This window comes from Saimiri boliviensis, chromosome 14 (assembly GCF_048565385.1).
Source record: "Saimiri boliviensis isolate mSaiBol1 chromosome 14, mSaiBol1.pri, whole genome shotgun sequence".
NCBI classification, from domain to species: domain Eukaryota; kingdom Metazoa; phylum Chordata; class Mammalia; order Primates; family Cebidae; genus Saimiri; species Saimiri boliviensis.
Window position 1 is genome coordinate 30,566,869 of NC_133462.1, and position 25,131 is coordinate 30,591,999.

General features: G+C 52.7%; 1 protein-coding gene across 1 annotated transcript in view; it reads left to right on the forward strand.

Moving 5' to 3' along the window:
* Positions 1 to 1,111: 1,111 nt before the first annotated feature.
* CPAMD8 (C3 and PZP like alpha-2-macroglobulin domain containing 8) overlaps positions 1,112 to 25,131 on the forward strand; it is a 120,598-nt gene continuing 96,578 nt past the window's right edge. Inside the window, exons 1-10 of the mRNA XM_010330194.3 lie at positions 1,112 to 1,392; positions 6,369 to 6,520; positions 8,328 to 8,350; positions 10,325 to 10,490; positions 10,570 to 10,622; positions 14,733 to 14,750; positions 15,621 to 15,675; positions 19,387 to 19,500; positions 21,130 to 21,214; positions 23,514 to 23,622. Coding sequence (XP_010328496.3) covers positions 1,301 to 1,392; positions 6,369 to 6,520; positions 8,328 to 8,350; positions 10,325 to 10,490; positions 10,570 to 10,622; positions 14,733 to 14,750; positions 15,621 to 15,675; positions 19,387 to 19,500; positions 21,130 to 21,214; positions 23,514 to 23,622 — 867 coding nt within the window. The 5' untranslated portion in view covers positions 1,112 to 1,300. The remainder of the gene's footprint in view (positions 1,393 to 6,368; positions 6,521 to 8,327; positions 8,351 to 10,324; positions 10,491 to 10,569; positions 10,623 to 14,732; positions 14,751 to 15,620; positions 15,676 to 19,386; positions 19,501 to 21,129; positions 21,215 to 23,513; positions 23,623 to 25,131) is intronic.

The following is a 25,131-nucleotide window of genomic DNA, read 5'->3' on the forward strand; positions in this document are numbered from 1 at the left end:
TGTTTGAGAAACCAGGCTGAGGTCTCTGCCATTAAAGACAGAGCCTGGATTTGGTCTCAAGAAACGGGAAGCCCTGGCTGGGTGTATGTAGTGGCTCACATCTGTAATCCCAACACTTTGGGAGGCTGAGGAAGGAGGAGCATTTGAGGCCAGCGTTCAAGACCAGCCTGGGCAACATAGTGCGATTCCGTTTCTAACAAAAATTAGCCGGGTGTGGGATTGCACCTGTAGGCCCAGCTACTCTCCAGGAGTTTGAAGCTACAGTGAGCTGTGATTGCAGCACTAAATTCCTGCCTGGGCAACAGAGCAAACCTCTGGTCTCAAAACATAAAAATAAAACGTAAAATAAACAGGGAGCCCCGAGGATTCCAGGCAGGAGAGGGTGTGGTCAGCACTGGAATTTTAGAAAAAAGGCAGCTGGTAGCTGGGGGAAGAGGGCTCCACACTGGAGGGAGGGGGGGTCCAGGATTTGGACATGGCATAGGACGTGGACCCAGTGGGACCTAGGACAGCAGGACCGTCCCTGAGGTGGCCGCACGGGGAGGGGCAGGAGGGGACCCTGCTCTTGGAGAGAAAGGGGGTGCCGGTCCACCCCCGCTGGATGAGAGGGGAAGGGGGACTCTGAGGCCCAGAGAGGGAGGGGGCCGGCTCAAGGGATTTGTGAACAGTGCGGGTAGGGGAGGGGGAGAAGTGAGCGGGCCCTGTAGATCCGGGTTGCGGGCTGCGTCCAGACCCAGCGGTCCCCGGGGAGGGGGCCACAAGGGACGGCTGCGGAGGGAGGGAAGGAAAGGCCAGGGAGGGGCAGGTTCCGAGTGGACGCCGGTGGAGAGGGGAGGGAGAGTGCGGCAGCGGGGCGTCGGGTCCGAGAAGGGGCTGGTGGGGAGGGGAGAATCAGGGGGCGAATCCGGGGAGGGGGCGAGGAGGCGGATTCCGGGGGAGTCGGGCAAGGCCCGGTAGGTCCCGGGAGTGAGTCGGGGGACGATCCCGGGAAGGGAGCGGGGAGGGTCGGGGTCTGGAGATGGGCGGAGCAGGCGTCCGGGGAGGGCGCGTCCGGGAGCGGGGCGAGCTGGGCGAGCGGGGCGGGCCGGGAGACGCGGTGGGTCCGGGGAGGGGGCTGGCCCCGGGCTGCGCCAGCTTGGCCGGGTGCGGAGTGGGGCGCGTGGCGCCGGGCGCACGGCGCGGGGGCTGCGAACAAAGGGCCCCTGGCGGCGACGCGGGGACGGCGGCGCTCGGACCCTGGCCCTGGCCCAACCCTGGCCCGGCCCCCTCCCCGGGCGCTGCGCCCCCACGGAGCGGAAAAATGAGCAGCGCCCTGCTCTGGCCGTGGCTCTCGCTCCTGCTCCTGCAGCTGTCGGCGCGGGACGGCGTGCGCGCCGCGCAACCCCAGGCACCGTGAGTATCCCCCGGCGACAGAGGAGGTCGGTCGCCCCGGGGGTGGGGGTCGCGGGGACTGGCTCAGAGTGGCAGCGACCTGTCCAAGGCTACATAGCCTCCGCGCTGGGCTGGACCTGGCGTCTTGTTCCCGAATCGTTTTGGGGAGCGTAGCCCTGAGGTTTCCAAAATGGTTGGGTGGAGGTATAGGGACACCCCAAAGCTAAAGGCGCCGAGGTCAGCTCCCCGCCCCACCTCACCCCCTTCGTGTGACCCGGGCTGTCATCTTGGGTGGCGATTTCCAGTTGTCTGTCCAAGGCATGAAGGTAAGAGGCGCGTCTTGCCTGAGAAGTGGGAGGAGAGTCCGAAGGGTCCGTTTCCCGTGGGTGGGCGTGGTGAGGGGGAAGGAAGTGTTTGTTTTGCTTCCACATTTTTCTAGAGGTTTGATTGCAGGCTTCTGGTGGGTTCACTGCGGGCGGGGAGAAGGTGAATTAACTAGCTGCTGGGGAGAACCCCTCCTAAGCTGGCTTCACAGGGAATATTTCTAAAGTTGGCAAGTTCGGGTGAGCTCCGCAGGGCTGCGGGTTCGGGGGGCTGCCCTGGTCTGCATAAGCCCAGCCTTTTAGTCCAGCTGGGCGTTTAGGAGGCGGCTTGTTCAAGCAGCCCTTGTTTAGTAGTTTCCAGAAAATCGGTAGGCAGTGAGACTAGGTGGGTGTCCTTATTTGCAACGAGTACTTGGTCCTTGCTGCTCGCAGTTTTAAAAGCAAGACAGTGTACTACTCTCTGAACATCCAGACTTTCCTCTCCTGGGCTTCGTGAAATCGGAACCCTGCAAATTTTCACCCTGATGCTTCTTGCAAAGCTGGCATTCCTTAGAGTAGCGGGTCCTCAGCCCTGGGGGGATTTTTGTCTCCCTGAGGTCACTGGGGAATGTCTGGAGGTATTTTTGGTTGTCACAGCTAGGGGGAGGCATTTGTTGTTGGCATCGAGTGGATACAGGCCAGGAATGCTGGTAAACAGCCTGCGATGCACAAGTCGGCTTCTACTGCAAGGAATGATCGGCCCCACGTGAGAGACCTTGCCTCCGGTGAGACACTGTGCCTTATACAGTAACTGAATAAGTTACAGGTCTCTCCATTGCAGACTTTTTTGTTTGTTTGTTTTTGTTTTTGTTTTTGTTTTTTGAGACGGAGTTCTGCTCCTGTTGCCCAGGCTGCAGTGCAAAGGTGATTGGCTCACTGCAACCTCCGCCTCCTGGGTTCAAGAGATTCTTCTGCCTGAGCCTCAGCCTCCTAAGTAGCTGGGATTACAGGCGCATGCCACCCTGCCTGGCTAATTTTTTGTACTTTTAGTAGAGATGGGGTTTCATCATGTTGGCCAGGCTGGTCTCGAACTCCTGACCTCAGGTAATCCACCCGCTGCAGCCTCCCAAAGTGCTGGGATTACAGGCATGAGCCACTGCACCTGGCCCGTTGCAGAGTTTTAAACAGTTCTCCCGCGTGTTTACCTCTGACTGAAGTCACCCTGGGATTTTACTATCTGTTAAGTGACATGGAATCCCTGTGCTGAGAGACACACTAGGGAAGAGAAGTCCCCAGATGACCCACCTGGGATTCCAGATTAGCTGGCCTCTAAGACAGGGACATGGTTCACCCAGCCTGAAGGATCCCGTTTTAGGAACAGCTCTGGATGCCCACTTCTGGGACCTGAGAGGTTTCTGCATGAGCAATCTCTGATCGCAGAAAGCAACATAGATTTGCAGTTGTAAGAGCAATTCTGTCTACACTGACCTGGACATCATTTTCCCCAATCTGGGACCTGACTCGATGCCAACAACAAATGCCTCCCCCTAGCTGTGACAACAGGATAAGACCAGCAGGATGAGAAGCTAGTGTTGGCTCAGATGCTAGGGGTAGATCAGGTGTGATAGCGATTGGCTGGCCAGCATCCCAACAGCTAGAAACAGCAGCAACTTCTGAATAGCAGGGACACTTAATTTGGTGATGTCAGGTCCTCTGGGCAGTTGGAGGAAGACTCAGACCCATATTGTTAGGACTTTCAAAGGTGACCAAGCAAAATGAACACGTTTCTTAGACTCTCTTCTACAGTCACTGTGTGCTGTATGTGAGGCCTGTCTAAGCTCTAGGGATCAGCTGGGAGCCAGACCGAAAGAGTATGTCCCTTCAAAAAGATGCCACATTCCTGTGCTGGAGCAGGAAGGAAACCTACAAACCCAGGGTCATTGCGTGTCCTGGTCAGTGCTGGAGTTATGTAATACACAGCACATACCTAGGGTCTTGCAAATTCCAGTTGGTCCTGGAATTGGATGGCACATGTGTGATCCCAGGGGACTGAACTCTAGTAATTATTCAAGGCAGATGGAACACAGTGTGATTCTAAGGTCAGTGGACACCATGGCCAGGGCTGCAGTAAACAACCCAAAGCCATTGTTCGTGTACATGAAACAACACAAACCCATTGCGTCTTTTGAGATGCAACATGCTTAATGGTGTTTTCATGAAGTTTGGTTTATCTTTTTTTTTTTTTTTGAGACGGAGTTTCGCTCTTGTTACCCAGGCTGGAGTGCAGTGGCGCGATCTCGGCTCACCGCAACCTCCGCATCCTGGGTTCAGGCAATTCTCCTGCCTCAGCCTCCTGAGTAGCTGGGATTACAGGCACGCGCCACCACGCCCAGCTAATTTTTTGTGTTTTTAGTAGAGACGGGGTTTCACCATGTTGACCAGGATGGTCTCGATCTCTTGACCTCGTGATCCACCCGTCTCGGCCTCCCAAAGTGCTGGGATTACAGGCTTGAGCCACCGTTCCTGGCCTGGTTTATCTTTTATAGATCATGCTTTTGGTATCTTATCCAAGAAATCTGCCTGTTCTAAGCACACTATGACTTTCTCCTTTGTTTTCTTCTAGTGCTTCTACAAATTTTACTTCTTCAATTTAGATCTGTTACTAAGATTAACTTTGAGTTAATCTGATTGTATGGTGTGAGGTAATGGTCTCAATTCAACTTTTTGCATGTAGATGTTGGGTTTTTCCAGAGACAATATTGAGGCCAGGTGCAGTGAGCCTGTAATCCCAGCACTTTAGGAGGCTAAGGTGGGCAGATCACTTGAGGTCAGGAGTTTGAGACCAGACTGGCCAACATGGTGGAACCCTGTCTCTACCAAAAATACAAAAATTAGCTGGGTGTGGTGACATATGCCTGTAGTCCCAGCTACTCTGCAGGCTGAGGCCGGAGAATCCCTTGTACCTGGGAGGTGAAGGGTGCAGTGAGATGAGATCACACCACGGCACTTCAGCCTGGATGACAGAGCAAGACTCAGGCTCAATTAAAAATAAATAAAAAAAGAAAATATTGAAATGAAATGTCTCCTAATCTCATTGCCTGGTCCAGTTTCCCCCTTTACCCTATTTTCTTCTGATTTCCATTGTTCTACATGGTTGCCATCATGGTGCCTTTGCTACAGTGCTCTTGGTGATTTCCGGCACACAGTAAGCATTTCATGAGGTTACCGGGCCTTTGTAATTTTCCATGGAAGGCTGTAGATACTGGGAGGCAGGAGCTCAGGTGGGGAGGACCTGGGACCCCAGGTCAGATCCCCTGAGGACCCCCCAACACCCTCTCCTGCCCGACTGTGTGCTCTGGTGCATGTTCTTAGCCTTCTGAAGCAGCACCTTCCCATCAGGATTTTTTTTTTTTTTTTGAGACGGAGTTTCACTCTTGTTACCCAGGCTGGAGTGCAATGGTGCGATCTCGGCTCACCGCAACCTCCACCTCCTGGGTTCAGGCAATTCTCCTGCCTCAGCCTCCTGAGTAGCTGGGATTACAGGCACATGCCACCATGCCCAGCTAATTTTTTGTATTTTTAGTAGAGACGGGGTTTCACCATGTCGACCAGGATGGTCTCAAACTCTCGACCTCGTGATCCACCCGCCTCGGCCTCCCAAAGTGCTGGGATTACAGGCTTGAGCCACCGCGCCTGGCAATCAGAAGATTTTAGGAAAGAGAGGCCTGCTGTGATTCCGTTGTTTTCCGAGCTCTTTCTGTTTGAGGCCCTATAGTTTGTATTCAGGGTTTGCTCTTAAAATGAATGTGGCAGAGAAGCGCTTTGGTTCTTTTTATTGGGCTCTGGAGCCTGGGTGCCTGGGTTAGAATCCTGGCCTGTCACTGTTGGGGCTGGTGACCTGGCTTCTCTGGGACTTCCTTTCTGCCTCTGCTTCCTTTCTGAGTCTCTGAATAGAGCTGACGTCAGCACTTCCCCTGGTGGCAGGGGAGGTGGGTGCACTGTGAAGATGAAGCAGGATCCTGCTGGTTACCTGGCTTGTGGAGGAGAGTATTTCAGACATGGCTGTGCAAAGGTCCTGGGCCAGAAGGGCTGGGCGCGGTGGCTCATGCCTGTAATCCCAGAACTTTGGGAGGCTGACGAGGGTGGATTGTTTGAGGTCAGGAGTTCGAGATCATCCTGGCCAACGTGGTGAAACCCTATCTCTACTAAAAATTACGAAAATTAGCTGGGTGTCGTGGCAGACATCTGTAATCCCAGCTACTTGGGAGGCTAAGCCACAAGAATCCCTTGAACCCAGGAGACGGAGGTTGCAGTGAGCTGAGATCACACCACTCCACTCCAGCCTGGAGGACAGAGTGAGACTCCATCTCCTAAAGAAAGAAAGAAAAAGGTCCTGGGGCAGAAGGAAGTAGCTGAGCAAACAGGCTGGAGGCTGAAATACAGAGTAAGAGAGGGTGTATGCTGTCGAAAAATGAGGCCAGTTTCTTACCCAGTACAGGGACTTCAGAGGTGAATGAGCCAATCCTCGGCCTCAGGAACTGACGGAGGGCACAGACTCCTAGAGCATTAGTGCCAGCCAGGTGTGGTCAGGAAAAGGCAGGAGTCTGCCAGGGGGAGAACCCTGACCCAGCCGTGGCGGCAGCAAGGCTAGGGGGCTGGGGATGAGAACTTCACCTCGGTTTTCCTTTCCTGCAGGGGCTACTTGATCGCAGCTCCCTCTGTTTTCCGTGTGGGCGTGGAGGAAGTCATCAGCGTGACCATCTTTAACTCTCCGAGGGAAGTCATGGTCAAGGCTCAGCTGGTGGCCCAGGGTGAGCCGGTGGTGCAGAGCCAGGGAGCCATCCTGGGTAGGTCCCTTGTTTTGCAAAGTGTGGGTGTCGCTTTTGCTTCCCCTCTGCCCCATATCCCCAGAGGGAGGGAGCGGGGAGGACAGGTTGCATTCTCCTCATTTTACCGATGGAGAGAGTAAGGCCCAGGAACGGGCAGCTCAACTCACAATTCCTCAGTGGCTATGGTTCTGTGGGGGCAGATCTGGGCAGAGCGGGGCACCCAGCTGTGTCAGGTTTGACCAGAGGGGGGACAGGGGAGCTGGAGGCGATCACGTGACCCCCTCTGACGTTTTGTGGCGCTTCCAGCACACCTGAATCATTAGACCTGGGCTCGCAGGCCTGTTACTAAGTGGCGCTCAGGCCCTCAGCCAGTCTCTCCCCCTCACTCCTTGGTCAAATGCAGATAACGACAGCCTCAGGATGGTGAATGCAGGTCCCTGGTTCAGAAAGCTGTAGTCTCCCGGGGGAGGTCTCATTCCTCATGGAGAGGATGATGGCAGCCACAGGAGACACAGGCAATGTTAGTGGTCCCAAGGCCAGTGAAGCAGCACTTGTCTCCTGGGGAAGTCTGGTCAGAGAAGATGGAAATGTGGAAGCTTCTAGAATCTTCTAGAAGCCCTTCTAGAAGACGCAGGTACTCCTGACTTGGGTGGCTAACCAAGTGAAACCCAACATCAGTTGGCTTCTGCAACCATTTACGGTTTCTCATAACCAGAAAGAAAGTCCAGGCTGGGGGTGGTGGCTCACGCCTGTCATCCCAGCACTTTGGGAGGCCGAGACTGGCAGATCACCTGAGGTCGGGAGTTCAAGATCAGCCTGACTAACATGGAAAAACCCATCTTTACTAAAAATACAAAATTAGCTGGGCATGGTGGTACATGCCTGTAATCCCAGCTACCCAGGAGGCTGAAGCAGGAGAATCGTCTGGGAGGCAGAGGTTGTGACAAGCCGAGATCGCACCATTGCACTGGAGCCTGGGCAAGAAGAGCAAAACTCCTCAAAAAAAAAAAAAAAGAAAGAAAAAAAGAAAGTCCACTGGTATTGCTGGCATGCTTCTTGTCCTAGCTCCGGATGCAGCCGGGTCTCCTCTTAAGATCACTGGGATCACCAGTTTCCCAGGATGGCTGGATAAAGTCCCAGGATTCCCTCTGATTGCCCTATCTTGGGTCATGTGCTCAACCTGAACCAATCGTTGTGACCAGAGAGGAAGGCCTATGAAGATTGGCTCAGAGCCCCTGGAATGTGGATGGAAAGCTTAGGAGCCACGTGGACTGAGTGGTGGACAAGTAGCTTGCCCAAGGAAAGTGAGGATCTGTTAGCAGGAAATGGGAAAATGGTTGCTGGGAGGCAAAAATAATAGATACCTAATTGAGTCCTGGAAGCCAGAAACCTAGTACAGTACCACAAATGATTCAGTGTGGGTACCAGAGTGAGATCAGTCAGGTCCACTGGGGACCTCAGTCCCCTCTTCTTTCTCTCCACTCTTGTCCTTGTTCCTCTCCCCTGGTGTTTTCCCATTACTCCCCTCACAGCTTACTTTGGGCAGGAGCCAGGGGTGAAGTAAATCAAATACTTAGACAGGCCAGCTTTCCCCTGAATAGCTCAGCTTTGTTCATCCTCTCTGGCCTTGTGCCAGCTTGGAGGAAACCTCTGGCTTCTGCCAATCCCAGCCTGGCCTGGGCCAGGCCAGCGTGACCCAGGGTGTGTTTGTCCACATGAAACCCCTCTGGGTTAAGAAAGTTTGTGGTTTGTGGGGCAGCAGCTCACAGGAGGCAGGGAAACACAGCTCTTGATTTAACTTTTCTCATTTTATTTTCATTTTTAGATAAAGGGACAATCAAACTCAAGGTAAGCTGTTAATTTTTAAAATTATAAACCTGACCTTGCAAATAAAGAATTGAATGGGAATAGAACAAGAGAAATTGCATATGTTTCGAGAAAAATCATTTTTAAAAAGGAGAGAAGAGGTAAAAAATGAATAATGAGGCTGGGTGCCATGCTCACACCTGTAATCCCGGCCTGTTGGGAGGCCGAGGTGGGTGTCTCTCTTGAGACCAGGGGTTCAAGGCCAGCCTGAAAAACATGGTGAAACTCCGTCTCCACACACAAAAAATACAAAAATTAGCCAGGTGTGGTGGTGCATGCCTGTCGTCCCAACCACTTGGGAGGCTGAGTGGGAGGATTGCTCGAGACCAGGAGGTTGAGGCTGCAGTGAACTATGATTGCATCACTGCACTCCAGCCTGGGCAACAGAGTGAAATCCTGTTTTTTTTTTTTTTTTTTTTTTTTCCAAAAAGGTGGCTGGGCACAGTGGCTCACACCTGTAATCCCAGCACTTTAGGAGGCCGAGGTGGGCATATCACCTGAGGTTGGGAGTTCGAGACCAGCCTGGCCAACGTGGAGAAACCCTGTCTCTACTAAAAATACAAAATTAGCTGTGCATGGTGGTACACGCCTGTAATCCCAGCTACTCGGGAGGCTGAGGCAGGAGTGTCGCTTGAACCTGGGAGACGGAGGTTGTGGTGAACTGAGATCATGCCACTGTACTCCAGCCTGGGCAACAAGAACGAAACTCCATCTAAAAAAAAAAAAAAAGAAATTTAGAAAAGGAGAAATCAACTGATAAGCCAGTTTTCATACTTTTCACTTTTTCATGTTTTCCATAAATTCCTGTTCAGGCACATACATTTTCTTTTAGTAGTTTCAGTTACAGGATGCACACGATTGGCGGGCATGGTGGCTTCACGCCTGTAATCCTAGCAATATGGGAGGCTCAGGCGGGTGATCACTTGAGTTCAGGAGTTCCAGACCAGCCTGGCTGACATGGTGAAACGCCATCTCTACTAAAAATGTAAAAATTAGCCGGGCATAGTGGCGGGCACCTGTAATCCCTGCTACTCAGGAGGCTGAGGCAGGAGAATGGCTTGAACCCGAGGGGCAGAGGTTTCAGTGAGTCGAGGTCGAGCCACATACTCCAGCCTGGGCCACAGGGAGAAGCTCCGTCTCAAAAAAAACCAAAAACAACCACACACCATGGTGTCTCCTGTTCTCTCTGATCACATTGTTGTAAACAGCTTCCACGTTTTTAAGTCTCTGTAATTGGAATTTCCATCTTACTGTAAATAATGCCCTATTGCACCCCTCTTAAATATTAATTTACTAAGCCCCCAGCTTCTACAGGTTAGATTTTTTTTAGATTGTTTTCAGTGTTTTTTGTTTGTTTGTTTGTTTTTGTTTTTGTTTTTAATGAAGTCTTGCTCCGTCACCCAGGCTGGAGTGCGGTGGTACAATCACAGCTCACTGCAACCGCCACCCCTGAGTATCACTTGAGGTTGGTAGTTTGAGACCAGCCTGGGCAACATGGTAAAACCCCGTCTCTACTAAAAATACAAACAATTACCCAGGTGTGGTGGTAGGCGTCTGTAATCTCAAGAAACATTTGAGTCGGGGAGGCAGAGGTTGCAATGAGCTGAGATTGTGCCACTACACTCCAGCCTGGGCAACAGAGCGAGGCCTTGTCTCAAGAAAAAAAAAAAAAAAAAAAAAAAAAGATATTTGGGGCAGTTTGTGGGGGGTGGGGGTGTCCTATGCTCTGTAAGATGTTGAGCGGCCTCTCTTGTCCCCTCTCAAGTGACAGTAGCAACTGCCACCCCCAAAGCTATGACACCCCAAAATATCTCCAGAAACTGCCACGTGTCCCCTGGGGAGGACAGTTGCCCCGGGAGTGAGTTACCCCATTAGACACCTCCAAACTCCTTTCCCAGTATCTTGGCCCATTCCTGGGTGACATCCTTGTCCCAAAGCTCCTTCCTCTGCCCGCAGGTGCCCACGGGCCTCCAGGGCCAGGCACTTTTGAAAGTGTGGGGCCGTGGCCAGCAGGCGGAGGAGGGGCTCCTCTTTCACAACCAGACCTCGGTGACCGTGGACGGCCGGGGCGCTTCCGTGTTCATCCAGACAGACAAGCCTGTGTACAGACCCCAGCACCGAGGTGGGTGGCCGGCACGGACAGACGCAGGGCAGGCTCGCCATAGCCTGGAGGTGTCACACGCCTCTCTTCTTTCTTCTAGTGCTCATAAGCATCTTCACCGTCTCTCCAGACCTGAGGCCCATCAACGAGAAGGTGAGATCAGCTTCTAAAAGTGCAGGCCCGGGGCGCACCCACTTGGGACCACCTGGCCAGGGCCACCATCGGAGGAACCTGGCCTTTCTTTCCAGACCTTCTCTTTTCTCTTTTCTTTCATGGTTCCCTGTCCCTGGAGAACCCCAGGGAGCTGGTGGGTATCCCTTTCCTACTGCCCCTCAACAAGGAGTGCCTTTGAGGGCTTTAGGTAGCCCTGGACTGCCGCTTAAATTATCTATTTTTTTTTTTTTCCAAGACCAAGTCTCTCGCTCTGTTGTCCAGGCTGGAGTTCAGGGCCACAATGTCGGTTCACTGCAACCTCTGCCTCTAAGGTTCAAGTGATTCTCCTGCCTCAGCCTCCTGAGTAGCTGGGATTGCAGGCGCCTGCCACTACACACGGCTGATTTTTTTGTATTTTTAGTAGAGATGGGATTTCACCATGTTGGCCGGGTCAGTCTCCATCTCCTGGCCTCAAGTGATCTGCCCGCCTCAGCCTCCCAAAGTTTTGGCATTACAGGCGTGAGCCGCTGCCCCCAGCCTGACTGTTGTTTAAATGTAAATTCTAATAGTCATGCATTTTTTAACTTTCATTATAAAATACGGCCTGGCAGGGCGGCTCACACCTGTAATTCCTTTTGGGAGGCTGAGGCGGAAGGATAACTTTAGGCCAGGAGTTCAAGACCAGCCTGGGCAACATAGAAAGACATCGTCTATACAAAATTTTTTTAAAAAAATTGGCAGGGCATAGTGGTATGTACCTGTAGTCCCAGCTATATGGGATGTTGAGGTGTAAGGTTACCTGAGAACAGAAGTTCGAAACCACGATGAACCTTTATCACACCAACTTCACTCCAGCCTGGGCAACACAGCAAGACCTTGTCTCTAAAAAAAGAAAGAAGGCTGGGTGTGGTGGCTCACGCCTGTAATCCCAGCACTTTGGGAGGCTGAAGAGGGTGGATCACAAGGTCAGGAGATCGAAACCATCCTGGCTAGCATGGTGAAACCCTGTCACTATTAAAAATACAAAAAAATTAGCCGGGTGTGGTGGTGTGCACCTGTAGTCCCAGCTACTTGGGAGGCTGAGGCAGGTGAATAACTTGAACCCGGGAGGCGGAGGTTGCAGTGAGCCAAGATCATGTACTGCACTCCAGCCTGGGCAACAGAGCGAGATTTAGACTCAGAGAGAGAGAGAGAGAGAGAGAGAGAGAGAGAGAGAAAACATTACTGCCACATCAAACTTACTGTTTCTCCTTTGAAGTAAATACATTAACACAAAAAAGGCATGCATCTTTTTCTTTTTCTTTCTTTCTTTTTTTTTTTTTTTTTTTTGAGATAAGGCCTCACTTTGCCACCCAGGCTGGAGTGCAGTGGTATGATCTTGGCTCCCGGCAACCTCTGCTTCCCAGGCTCAATTGATCCTTCCACCTCAGCCTCCCAAGCAGTTGGGATTACAAGTGTGTACTACCACACCCAGCTAAGTTTGGCATTTTTAGCAGAGATAGGGTTTCACAGTGTTGCCCAGGCTGGTCTCAAACTCCTGGGCTCAAGTAATTCTCCCACCTCAGCCTCCCAAAGTGCTGGGATTACAGGTGTGAGTCACCATGCCCAGCTTCAGATCTTTTAACTTTTTATTTGGAGCAATGCTATAGAACAGTGTCCTTCATTCAGCCCAGGAACCAGTGAACTTTCTGTAAAGGGCCAGAGAGTAACTATTTAGGCTCTGTGGACCAGACCAATTCTAGTTGCAACTGCTGAGATCTGCCGTTGCCACACAAAGGCAACCATAGACAATATATAAATGAATAGACATTAATGGGTGCCAATAAAGTTTTATTGACAAAAACAAGCAGAGGGCCAGATTTGGCTAAGGGGTGCAGTAGTTCTGACCTGGAGTAGTAATTCTCAAACTTGAGCGTATGTTAATATCATCTGATAGGTTTGTTCACACACAGGTTGCAGGACCTCTGTCCACAGTGTTTGATTCAGGACGTCTGCGGGAGGGACCCTAGGACATGTATTTTTAAAGTTCCTGGTTGATTATTCTTATGATGGTGTGGGGAACACACTCTGAGAACCATGGAACTAGAGGTGCCAATTACAAGTTTACAAATTTAACAAAACCTACGTTTAGCTACCTTTATGTACTTTTTTTTTTTTTTTTTTTTTTTTGGGAGGGAGTTTTGCTCTTGTTGCCCAGGCTGGAATGCAACGATGTGATCTTGGCTCACTGCAACCTCTGCCTCCTGGGTTCAAGTGATTCCCCTGCCTCAGCCTCTTGAGTAGCTGGGATTGCACCACCAATTTTTTGTATTTTTAGTAGAGACGGGGTTTCACCGTTTTGGCCAGGTTGGTTTCAAACTCCTGACCTCAGGTGATCCACCCATCTCGGCCTCCTAAAGTGCTAGGATTACAGGCATGAGCCACCGTGCCTCATTTATAGGCTTTCTGTCCAGTGCTCTCTCTCTCTCTCTGTATATGTGTATATACTTATAAAATTATTTAAATGATAAATCATTTGAGAATAACTTACAGATGTTGTGCCTCTGTGGCCCTGAACACTTGGCCTGCATCCTTTAAGAGCAAGGATGTTCTCTTATACAGCTAAAGGACGATCATCACATTTAAAAATTTTGAGGCTGGGCACAGTGGCTCACGTCTGTAATCCCAGCACTTTCGGAGGCTGAGGCAGGAGGATCACAAGGCCAGGAGTCTGAGACCAATCTGGGCAACAGCAAAATTGTCTTGACAAAACATTAAAATAATAAACATTAGCCGAGCATGGTGGCATGCACTGGTAGTCCCAGCTACTTGGGAGGGTGAGTCAGGCGGATCCCTTGAGCCCAGCCTGGGCAGCAAAGCACAACCCTGTCTTAAAAAAAAAAAAAAAAAAAAAAAGCCTGGGCACAGTGGCTCATGCCTGTAATCCCAGCACTTTGGGAGGCCAAGGCGGGTGGATCATGAGGTCAGGAGATGGAGACCATCCTGGACTTAGTGAAACTGCATCTCTACTAAAATACAAAAAATTAGCCAGACATGGTGGTGCACGCCTGTAGTCCCAGCTACTCAGGAGGCTGAGGCAGAGAAATTGCTTGAATCCGGGAGACAGAGGTTGCAGTGAGCCGAGACCGTGTCACTGCATTCCAGCCTGGTGAAAGAGCAAGCCTCCGTCTCAAAAAGAAGAAGAAAATAATTTTGACATTAACACAATAATATCTAATGTAAAATCCATGCTATTCCAATAGGAACCTTTACAGCATGTTTGCTGGGCCAGGATCTGATCCTGGGTCATTTGTTGCATTTAATCATCATGTCTCTCGGTCTCCTTTAATTTGAATTAGTTCCTCACTGCCTTTCTGAGTCTTTCGCGACATTGACATTTTTGGCAAGTCCGGGAAGTTGTTTTGCAGAACGTCCCTTGGTAAGATGGCCTTCTGGTTCCTGGTAACCAGGTTCAGGCTGTGAATCTCGGGAAGGATCCACAGAATCGATACTGGATCCTCCCCGGTGCCTTGTATCAGGAGGCACCTGGCATGTGTTGGTCCCATTGCTGGGGACACTAACAGGGTCCAGTGGTTCAAGTAGCACTTGCCTGGTTTCCCTTTTTGAGGGTCCCTCTCTAAAGACCCTACTTAAGGTTAGGATTCAATGGATGCAACTTAGGGGACACTTTTTTTTTTTTTTTTTTTTTGAGACAGAGTCTTGCTTTGTCGCCAGGCGCCAGGCTGGAGTGCAGTGGCGCGATCTCAGCTCACTGCAACCTCCACCTCCCGGCTTCAAGCAATTCTCCTGCCTCAGGCTCCCGACTAGCTGAGACTGCAGCCGTGCACCACCACACCCAGCTGATTTTTGTATTTTCATAGAGATGGGGTTTCACTATGTTGGCTAGGATGGTCTCGATCTCTTGACCTTGTGATCTGCCCACTTGGGCCTCCCAAAGTGCTGGGATTACAGGCGTGAGCCACTGTGCCCGGCCAGGGGGACACTTTTTCACCTCTAACAGCGACTGCCTGTCCTGGGGACCGAGGCCATGCGTGAATGATGCGTGAACATGTTGGGAGGATTTGGGATTTGCTGGAAGATTTGCTCACTGTATCTGTGTCTTCATTACAGCTGGAAGCCTACATCCTGGTGAGTGGCCTCAGTTCCTACTCGGCTTAGACTCGGAGCCCGGGTAGCCCATCTTCCGCAAGACCTGGTCTGTCTTCACCCAGTGTCTGCCTTCTGGGCTGAGCCACTGTGCCTTATAAGGCTGGCACCAGCCTCTTCTATCCTGGTCCCTGAGTCCACCCTGGGATGGGCTGAGTGTGTGTCTGTCCATTTCCTTTTTTCTTTTTGAGAGATAGAGTCTCACTTTGTCACTCAATGCAGTGATACTGATCTCGGCTCACTGCAGCCTCCACCTCCTGGGTTCAGGAGATTTCTCTTGCCTCAGCCTCCCAAGTAGCTGGGATTACAGGTGTGGGCCACCACGCCCAGCTAATTTTTTTTGTATTTTTAGTAGAGACGGGGTTCTACCATGTTAGCCAGGATGGTCTTGATCTCTTGTCCTCGTGATCTGCCCACCTCAGCCTCCCAAAGTGCTGGGATTACAGGCGTGAGCCACCACGCCTGCCTGTAATTTTTTTTTTTTTTTTAGTAGAAGTGGGGGTTTCACCAAGTTGGCCAGGCTGGTTTCAAACTCCTGACCTCAGGTGATCCTCCTGCCTCAGCCTCCCATAGTGCCGGGATTACAGGCTTGAGCCACCTTGCCCGGCCACGTCCATTTCTGGGTTTGCACGCAGCTCCCTAAATGAGGACGTAAGCGTATTCTGCCTTCCAAATCCTCTTCTCTATCCAGAGCTTTTTAACTTTTTTGCCCTGGGATGAATGATGAATCTCGGGACCTTCCCTGAATGGTTCACATGCCCAAGAGAGAGGACTGGGAAGATCCTGACGTTGGGCACACGCTGGGCTACCCTGAGTTCACTCTGTGTGTCTGTCCCCCTCCACCGCCAACAGGACCCCCGAGGCTCTCGGATGATGGAGTGGAGTCGTTTGAAGCCGTTCTGCTGCGGTGAGTTTCTCCCTCGGCGGCCTGGGGGGCTGCAGAGGTGATAAGCCTTCCAGGAACACAGAATGTGCCCTGTCCGGGCCCCCCCACAATGTACCCCCACTGCTGCCTCAGCTGGAGGGGACCAAGGAGCAGCGGAGGGCAGGTACCTACCTGGGAGGTGACCATGCTGTGGGTTTGGGTCTGGGAGCTTCAGCCCAGCCCACAGCACCTTCCCTGTGGATCTGGACCTTCCGCCCTTGTTTCTCTGTGCCCAGGACTCAGGCAGGGCTCCTGCCCAGAACTCAAGACCTTTCTGGAATACTGGGGCACATGCTCCCACCTTCTTTTATTTATGTATTTTTTTGAGACAGACTCTTGCCCTGTCACCCAGGCCGGAGTGCAGTGGCCCTATCTCCGCTCACTGCAGCCTCTGCCTCCCACGTTCCTGATTCTCCTGCCGCAGCCTCCCGAGTAGCTGGGATTACAGGTGAATGGCACCACGCCCAGCTAATTTTTGTTTTTTTCAGTAGAGACAGCGTTTCACCATATTGGCCAGGCTGGTCTCAAACTCCTGACCTCAGGTGATCCACCCGCCTCGGCCTCCCAAAGTGCTGGGATTACAGGCCTGAGCCACCGCGCCCGGCCTCAGCCGCTTTTCTTCTGGCCCATCTTCTCTCTCTGCCTTCTTTACTCCCTCTTATTCACTTCATTGCTCTCTCAGATATTTGTTGGGCACTGTACAGATACTGCCACGGGGTGAGCTTTCAACCCAATGGGGAAAGCAAACATGAACTGAACAGGCTGGATAATGTCACTTGTGATGGGTGCTAGAGAGGAGAAGTTCAAAACTCAGAGAGGGCAAACAGGGCTCTATTCCAGCCCGGGATGGCAGAGGAAATCCTGGAAGGCTGCCTGGAGGGGGACCCTTTTCAGCAACAAAGAAGGAACAGGGGACAGCCAGGCCAAGCCAGGGGGGGCAAGAAGTATGTTCCAGGCAGGGACTCAACATATGGGAAGGGTTGTGCATGTCCAGGGGAGTGACATTGGAGAGGGAGGACAAGACAGAGATGTTGAATGCCGAGAGCAGGGGTAACGCTGGCAAGAGCAGAACTCAAGACCTTTCTGGAAAAGTTTAAAACACTTTCTTTTTTAAAGAGACAAGTTCTCTCTCATTCTGTCACCTAGGCTGGAGTGCAGTGGGATGATCATAGCTCACTGCAGCTTCCACCTCTCGGGTTCAAGTGATCCTCCCACCTCAGCCTCCCAAGTAGTTGGTACCCCAGGCGTGTGCCACCAGGCGCAGCTGCTTTTTAAAATTGTTGATAGAGATGGGGTCTCAAGATGCTGCCTAGGCTGACTTGAGCTTTAGAGCATGGAGGGAGGGGAGAGGTCAACCTCCTGTTTAAAAAAAGCCCTTTGGAGCCCGGCGCGGTGGCTCATGCCTGTAATGCCAGCACACTGGGAGGTTGAGGCAGCCAGATTACCTGAGGTCAGGAGTTCAAGATCATCCTGGCCAACATGGGGAAATCCCATCTCATCTAAACATACAAAATAGCCAGGCATGGTGGCGGATGCCTATCGCCCCAGCCACTCAGGAGGCTAAGGCGCAAGAATCGCTTGAACCCGGGAGATGGAGGTTGCAATGAGCTAAGATTGCGTCATTGCACTCCAGCCTGGATGAAAGCTCTGTCTTAAAAAAATAAAAAAACCCTTAGGCTGGGCACGGTGGCTCGCACTTGTGATCCCAGCACTTTGGGAGGCTGAGGCGGGCAGATCATCTAGGGCAGGCGTCCCCAAACTACGGCCCGAGGGCCGCATGCGGCCCCCTGAGGCCATTTATCTAGCCCCCCGCCGCACTTCAGGAAGGGGCACCTCTTTCATTGGTGGTCAGTGAGAGGAGCACAGTATGTGGCGGCCCTCCAACGGTCTGAGGGACAGTGAACTGGCCCCCTGTGTAAAAAGTCTGGGGACGCCTGATCTAAGGTCTGGAGTTGGAGAGCAGCCTGGCTAACATGGTGAAACTCCGTTTCTACTAAATATCCAAAGAATTAGCCGGGTGTGGTGTGTGCTTGTAATCCCGGCTACTCAGGAGGCTGAGGCAGGAGAATCACGTGAACCCGGGAGGCAGAGGTTGCAGGGAGCTGAGATCACACCACTGAACTCCAGCCTGGGCCACAGAGCGAGACTCTGTCTCAAATAAATAAATAAAATAAAGTAAAAAACCCTTTTGGGATGTGTGTAGACCCACGGTTCTCAACCAGGGTAACTGTGCCCCTCTCTCGGACAGGGCGACTGGCTGCGCCCCTCTCTCGGGCAGGGCAACTGGCTGCGCCTCTCTCTCGGGCAGGGCGACTGTGCCCCTCTCTCAGGGAGCATTTGGCAGACTTGGCCACAGACCCCTTACCAAGCAGGTGCTCAAGACACCCATGCCCAAATGTCCTCTAGCCGTCAAAGGCACACTTTGAATACATGAGGGAAAAGCCATTTTAGCCGTCACATCTTCCGACTCCAATGTGACCGCACCTCCCTCCCTGTCCCCTCCCTGTCCCCTCCCTCTGTGATTCTCCTGTACGATCACTGGGGATGGGGGAGCATGTCACACTCAGGAGTGGACGATCTGCCTGGGGTCAGTGTGCCCTTTCCAACCTCTCCACGGCTCCCGGCCCAGAGGCACAGGTGTGACGCACGTGACACCTCCCTCGTCAGCGGCTGATGGTGCTTCTGAGGGGACACTTGGGGAGAGCGCTCTGTTCTGAGGTGTGTGTGTGCCTGAGCTCAGTTAGCGGGCTGGTTCTCACGGAGGGGTTGGGGCCGGGTGGGAGATTCTGCCCCCAGGGGACATTGGCAATGTCTGGGGACATTTTGACTTGTCAGGACTTTTGTGGGGTTCAAGGGGGGCAGCTGGCATCTGATGAGTGGAGGCCAGGGATGATGCTCAGACGCCTCAGTGCGCAGGACACCCCCACATCGCAATGAAGGATCTGGCCCCAAATGTCAGGAGTGCCCAGGCTGAGAAACCCTGCCCTGGCTGGAGACCCTGTCTCTCTGTCTGTCTGTCTGTCTCTCTCTCTTCTCTTTCTCTCCTCTCTTTTGTCTCTCTCCTCTCTGTTTTCTTTCTGTCTCTCTCTCCTCTGTCTCTCTCTGTCTCTGTCTATCTGGGATTTCTACCCAGGGGTGTCTTTGCCCCCTAGGGGCGATATCAGCAATGTCTGGAGACTTTTTCAGGTTGTCACATTGTGGCGGGCACTGGTGCTACTGGCATCTGGTGGGTGGAGGCCAGAGATGCTGCTCAGAGCCCTCTGGGGCACAGGACGCCTCCACCCCAGAGAGCCTCCGGGCCCCAGGTGTCCGTGATGTGCAGGCTGGGAATGGCTCGGGTGGGGCATGGAGTGGATTTTCCCACGTTTGTCCAGCTCACTGCCTGCCCCTGGCCCCGGCTGCAGAGCTGTCCCAGGAACCCCAGGTCCGGTCTCTCCCTGGACCCCTTTGCGGCCTGCTGGGGTCTCAGACCTGCTCGGCTGGCCTGATTCTGCGGGCTCCTGATCGGCACAGATCCCACCAGCCTCTCCATGGCCTCCAGTTCTCCTGGGGCGCTGCCAGGGAAGGAGGAGGAGCCGGGTCCTGGCTCCCTCTTCCCGTACGTCACTGCGGGATGCTGGAGCTGGGCCCGAGCCCAGGGCTCTCTCTGCACATGCCCTTGCCCAGGCATGAAGGGGTTCTCTCTTCACACAGGCATCACCAACGTGAGCTTCCCCCTGTCCGACCAGCCTGTGTTGGGAGAATGGTGGATTTTTGTCGAAATGCAAGGCCACACGTACAACAGGTCTTTTGAAGTTCAGAAGTATGGTAAGTTGGAGCATTTCAGGGTCTTGGAATTTCAGATCTGGGAGGAAACTTAGAAACTGGTTTCGAGGAAGGCCGGGCGTGGTGGCTCACGCCTGTAATCCCAGCACTTGAAGTCAGGAGTTCGAGACCAGCCTGGCCAACATGGCGAAACCTGTGTCTATTAAAAGTGCAAAAATTAGCTGGGTGTGGTGGCGGGCATCTGTAGTCTCAGCTACTCGGGAAGCTGAGGCAGGAGAATCACTTGAACCCAAGAGGCGGAGGTTGCAGTGGGCCGAGATCGCACCGCTGCACTCCAGCCTGGGTGACAAGGCGAGACTCTCTCTCAAAAAAAAAAAAAAAAAAAGAAAAGAAACTGGTGAAGAGGCAGAAGATGACAAGATGACATGAGCCCCCGTTTACTGAGGGCTCATGATGGCTGGGCATAGTTTCAGGGGATGGTCCTACATCCTTGCTTTTTTTTTTTTTTTTTTTTTTTTTGAGACAGGGTTTCACACCCATCACCTAGGCTGGGGTGCAGTGGTGTGATCTTGGCTCACTGCAGCCTCAACTTCCCAAGTTCGAATGATCCTCCCTCCTCAGCCTCCTGAGCTGCTGGGACTACAAGCGTGAGCCATCACTCCCGGTTAATTTTTGTGTTTTTAGTAGAGACAGGGTTTCGCCACGTTGCCCAGGCTGGTCTCCAGCTCCTGGCCTCAAGCGATCCTTGTGTCTCAGCCTCCTCAGGCAGGAGGATTGCTTGAGCCCGGGAGATCAAGGCCACAGTGAGCCGTGATTGCAGCACTGCACTCCAGCTGGGGTGACAAAGTGAGACCCTGTCTCAAAAAAAAAAAAAAATAAAAAAAAATAGGTAGACAGGCACAGCAGCTAACATCCGTAATCCCAGCACTTTGGGAGGACAGGGTGGATGGATCACTAGAGGTCAGGAGTTCAAGACCAGGGGTTGGCCAACATGGTAAAACCCCGTCTCTACTAAAAATACAAACATTAGCCAGGTGTGGTGTGGTGAGCCTGTAGCCCCAGCTACTTGGGAGGCTGAGGCTGGAGAATTGCTTGAACCAGGCAGAGGAGGTTGCAGTGAATCGAGATCGTGCAACACTCTGTCTCAAAAAAGAAAAGAAAAGAAAAGAAAAGAAAAGGAACGAGATTCTTAGGTTCCTACAAGGGCTCTCCCAGGACCCGATTCTTTCTGGTTTTCTGGTGGCTCCAGGGCATCACCCCCGCCCCTGGTGACAAGATGGCTTGACCCTCCCAGGGCTGAGTCCAGAGTGATGGAGTCAACCCGGGGATGCCCCTTGTGGGCTCCCAGGGTCACAGGGGCTGGGAGGCGCCTGCAGGCCTGGTGTCCACCCTGGGATAGGCTGGAATCCGCCACACTCTAAGCTCATGGTCTAAAAGTGACAGGAGGAGGTCCCTTGAGGAAAATGGGGTCCTGGTCCCCCAAAGATGGGGAATAGATGCAGCCGCAGAATCCCCAAGGCTGCTGAGCAGAGCGGCGTGGATGGGGACAGCGTCAGCCTCGGCGGGGGCCGGGTGCTGTGGTCCGCAGACACCTTGCATGGGGGCCAGGACTCCTGAGGTCACCTTAGGGACAGAAGCCAGCCCCTCCTCTTCTCTGCTTTCTCTCTTCAGTGTTGCCCAAGTTTGAGCTGCTGATTGACCCACCCCGGTATATCCGAGACCTGGATGCCTGTGAGACAGGCACCGTGTGGGCCAGGTAAGAAACAGGGGCCCCCGGGGCACACTGGGGGGGCATTTCCCTCTCCCCCACCATCACACTGCTCCCCCAAGGTCGTTCCCCTCCTCTGCTGCCTCCCTCCCTCCCACATGGGTGTACCCCTCTCTTCCTGGGTCCCTCCCCTGTGGGTGTCCCCCTCCTCAGAATGTGCCCCTCCCCCAGGCCCCTCCCCTGGGGGCGCCCTCCTCCCTGGGGTGTACCCCTTCCCCTAGAGCATCTCCTTCTCCCCTGGGCCTCTCCTCTGCCTGCCCCTTCCATCTCCCCCTACCGACCCGGCTTCCCCCTCCTACAGGCAGTCACTCCTACCGTGGCCTCCCTGCTCCCCCAAGGGTGCCCTCTGCCCCGCTCCCGTCCTCCCTCGTAGAGGGGTCTCCCTGCCCCATGAGCCTGTTGCATTCTACCCACTGCCCATCTTTGTTCCCATGCTGGGTATGGTGGCTCAGACTTGTAGTCCCAGCAGCTCAGGAGGCTGAGGAGGGAGGATCACTTGAACTTGGGAAGTCGAGGCTGCAGTGAGCCGAGACCACACCACTGCCCTCCAGCCTGCGTGATGGGTGTGAAACCCTGTCTCAAAAAAAAATAAAAACCGGAGTGTAGGACTGTCCCCTCAAACTGTGCCCACGTCCCTATGAGCACACCCCATCTCTCCAAAGCTTGCCCCTCCCGATGTGCCCTCTTCCTCAGTCCTGCCCCTTCCCACTAAGATCTTCCCTCCACAAGGGCCCCCCCCCAAGGAATGTCCTACACAAATTAGGGCTCCCCCAAGGCTGCCCACCTCCTCTGCAGGCGCCCCTGGCATCAAACAGCACTCCCAGCCAGCGTGCTGACCCAAGAGGGGTGGACCCCCTTTTTTTTTTTTTCAGATGGAGTCTGGCTCTGTCAGCCAGGCTGGGGTGCAGTGACACGATCTCAGCTCACTGCAACCTCCGCCTCCCGGGCTCAATCGATTCTCCTGCCTCAGCCTCCCAGGTAGCTGAGACTACAGGCGCCCACCACCATTCCTGACTAATTTGTGTATTTTTAGTAGAGAAGGGGTTTCACCATGTTGGCCTGCCTGGTCTCGAACTCTTTACCTCAAGTGAACCGCCCACCTTGGCATCCCAAAGTGCTGGGATTACAGGTGGGAGCCACCTCGCCCAGCTGAGAGGGGTTTTCTGAAGGGCTGCCCACCTAATGACTGGGTTGTTGGCCAAGCCCATACCAGGGTCCACCCCAGCGCATCAAGAGGCGCTGATGTGGGGGTGCCAGGGAGAGCCCTCAGAAGCCCCCATTCCTGTGTCCAGCTCTCGCCTGCCCCCTGGCTGCAAAGGACGTGGTTCTCTGGCCTGCATGTCCTCCAGCTGTGTGGGGTTTCAAATCCAGGGCTGGGCACATGCCCATTTTAGAGTCTAGGAAATATTATTGAAGTGCCTGGCATTATTCTTGTATTTGCTCTTCTGTCTTGTATTTTTGAGGCAGAGTCTCACTCTGCTGCCCAGGCTGGAGTGCAGTGGCATGATCTCTGCCCACTGCAGCCTCCACCTCCTGGGTTAAAATGATTCTCGTGCCTCAGCCTCCTGAGTAGCTGGGATTACAGGTGTGGGCCGCCACACACAGCTCGTTTTTGTATTTTTAGTACAACCGGGTTTCACCATGTTGGCCAGGCTGGTCTCAAACTCCTGACCTCAGGTGATCTGCCCATCTTGGCCTCTCAAAGTGCTGGGATTACGGGCATGAGCCACTGTGCCTACCCTGCACTCTCACATTTTGCTCCTGTTCCCCATGCCCGGCATTCCCTCTGCATCAGAAGTGACATACAGACATTTAAGTTTCACCATCACCCCTCAGAGGGCAGTTTGATTCCCATTCTCTGTCTGGGTGAGGAAACTGAGGCTCAGAGATGTCCGGTCCCTGGTTCAAGGTTGAGCTTAATAGGGTGCTTAGGCTCAGGTGCCTCTCAGGGGCCCACAGACACTCATGCCTCTGCACCACTCTGCTCCAGAGGTGGCACCAACCTAGCCTGCTCAGTTCCAGAGTTCCTCTCTGACCCTCAGTCTCTTTTTCTGTCCATCTCAAGGCTTGGTGCAGAGGATCGCAGGGCCTTAGTATCTTCTGTCCCGACTCCAGGCTGCAGAGAGGGCTGTCAGGACAGGATGCAGGGTGGGGAGGGAGCTGCACCAGTCACTGTGCTAGTGGCCGCACTGTGCCAACCTGGCCTTCCTGAGGCTGGGCCCTCCCTGCCTCCCAGTCTGGAATCTCCTGGCTGTGAAATTGACTATGCCTAACCCTTTTGTTCCAGGTATACCTTTGGGAAACCGGTGGCTGGTGCCTTAATGATCAACATGACCGTTAATGGTGTGGGGTACTACAGCCATGAGGTGGGACGCCCAGTCCTCAGAACGACCAAGGTGAGAAACAGGGACCCCTCTAGCCCCTGACCCAACCCCCAGGTTCACTGCCACAATCACACATTTTATCCGACTTTCTTTTATTATTATTAGTTTATTTACTGCCTTAAAAATTATTTTGAGGCCGGGCGCCGTGGCTCACCCCTGTGATCCCAACACTTTGGAAGGCCGAGGCGAGTGGATCACGAGGTCAGGAGTTCAAAACCAGCCTGGCCAAGATGATGAAACCCTGTCTCTACTAAAATACAGGGGTGGTGGTGCGTGCCTGTAATCCCTGCTACTTGGGAGGATGAGCCAGGGAATGGTTTTAACCCGGGAGGCGGAGGTTGCAGTGAGTCAAGATCTCGCCACTGCACTCCAGCCTGAGTAAAGAAGCAAGACTCCGTCTTTATATATATATTTTCTTTTTAATAGAGGCAGGGGTCTCACTGTGTTTCCCAGGCTGGTCTTGAACCCCTAGGCTCAAGTGATCCTCCTGCCTTGGCCCCCGAAAGTGCCAGGATTACAGGTGTGAGCCACTGCTCTATTTTACTCTCTAAAAACGGTTATACGGCAGGGATTTTTCTGATGATAAAATTCCTGCAGGCTGAATGAAGAGACTTTAGAAAATATAAAAAGAAAGAAAATAAACATAACGTGTTCTCCAGTAGGTAGACACGAACACTATTGATATTTTGATGTGTTTCCTTGCAAATTACTGTATATAAAGTTTTGAAAAAAGAAAACAAATTTGGCCGGGCGTGGTGGCTCACACCTGTAATCCCAGCACTTTAGGAGGCCAAGGTGGGCGGATCACTTGAGGCCATGAGTTCGAGACCAGCCTGGCCAACATGATGAAACCCTGTTTCTACTAAAAATACAAAAATTAGTGGGGCATGGTGGTGCGTGCCTGTAATCCCAGCTGAGGCTGAGGCTGGAGGATCGCTTGAACCTGGGAGGTAGAGGTTGCAGTGAGCCGAGACTGTCACTGCACTCCAGCCTGGGCGACAGAGTGAGACTCCCCCTCAAAAAAAAAAAAAAAACAAAAACAAAAACAAAAAACTAAACTAAACTAGTTTTATTGTCTGGAATCCCAGCTATTAATATTTGGAAGGCAGAGACAGGAAGATCTCTTGAGATCAGGAGTTCGAGTTCGAGGTCAGCCTGGGCAACATAGTGAGATCCCATCTCTAACATAAAATAAAAACATAAACAATTTTATTGAGATATCATTCACAAAGCATACAATTCACCCATGCAGAGTATACAATGGTTTTCACATAGTTGCAGAGTTGTGCAACCATGGCTGTTATCCAATTTTAGGATCATTCCACCCTCCTTCCCCCAATCCTTCCTGTCCTTTTGCAGGAAATCCTCATCTCCCTCCTCCAGTCCCTGGCAATTACTGATGTTTTCTGTCTCTGTGGATTTGCCTGTTCTGGACGTTTCTGTCAGTAAATCATACACTGTGTCCTTCTGTGTCTAGCTCCTTCGCTCAGCATCATGTTTTTGATGTTCATCTGCATCATA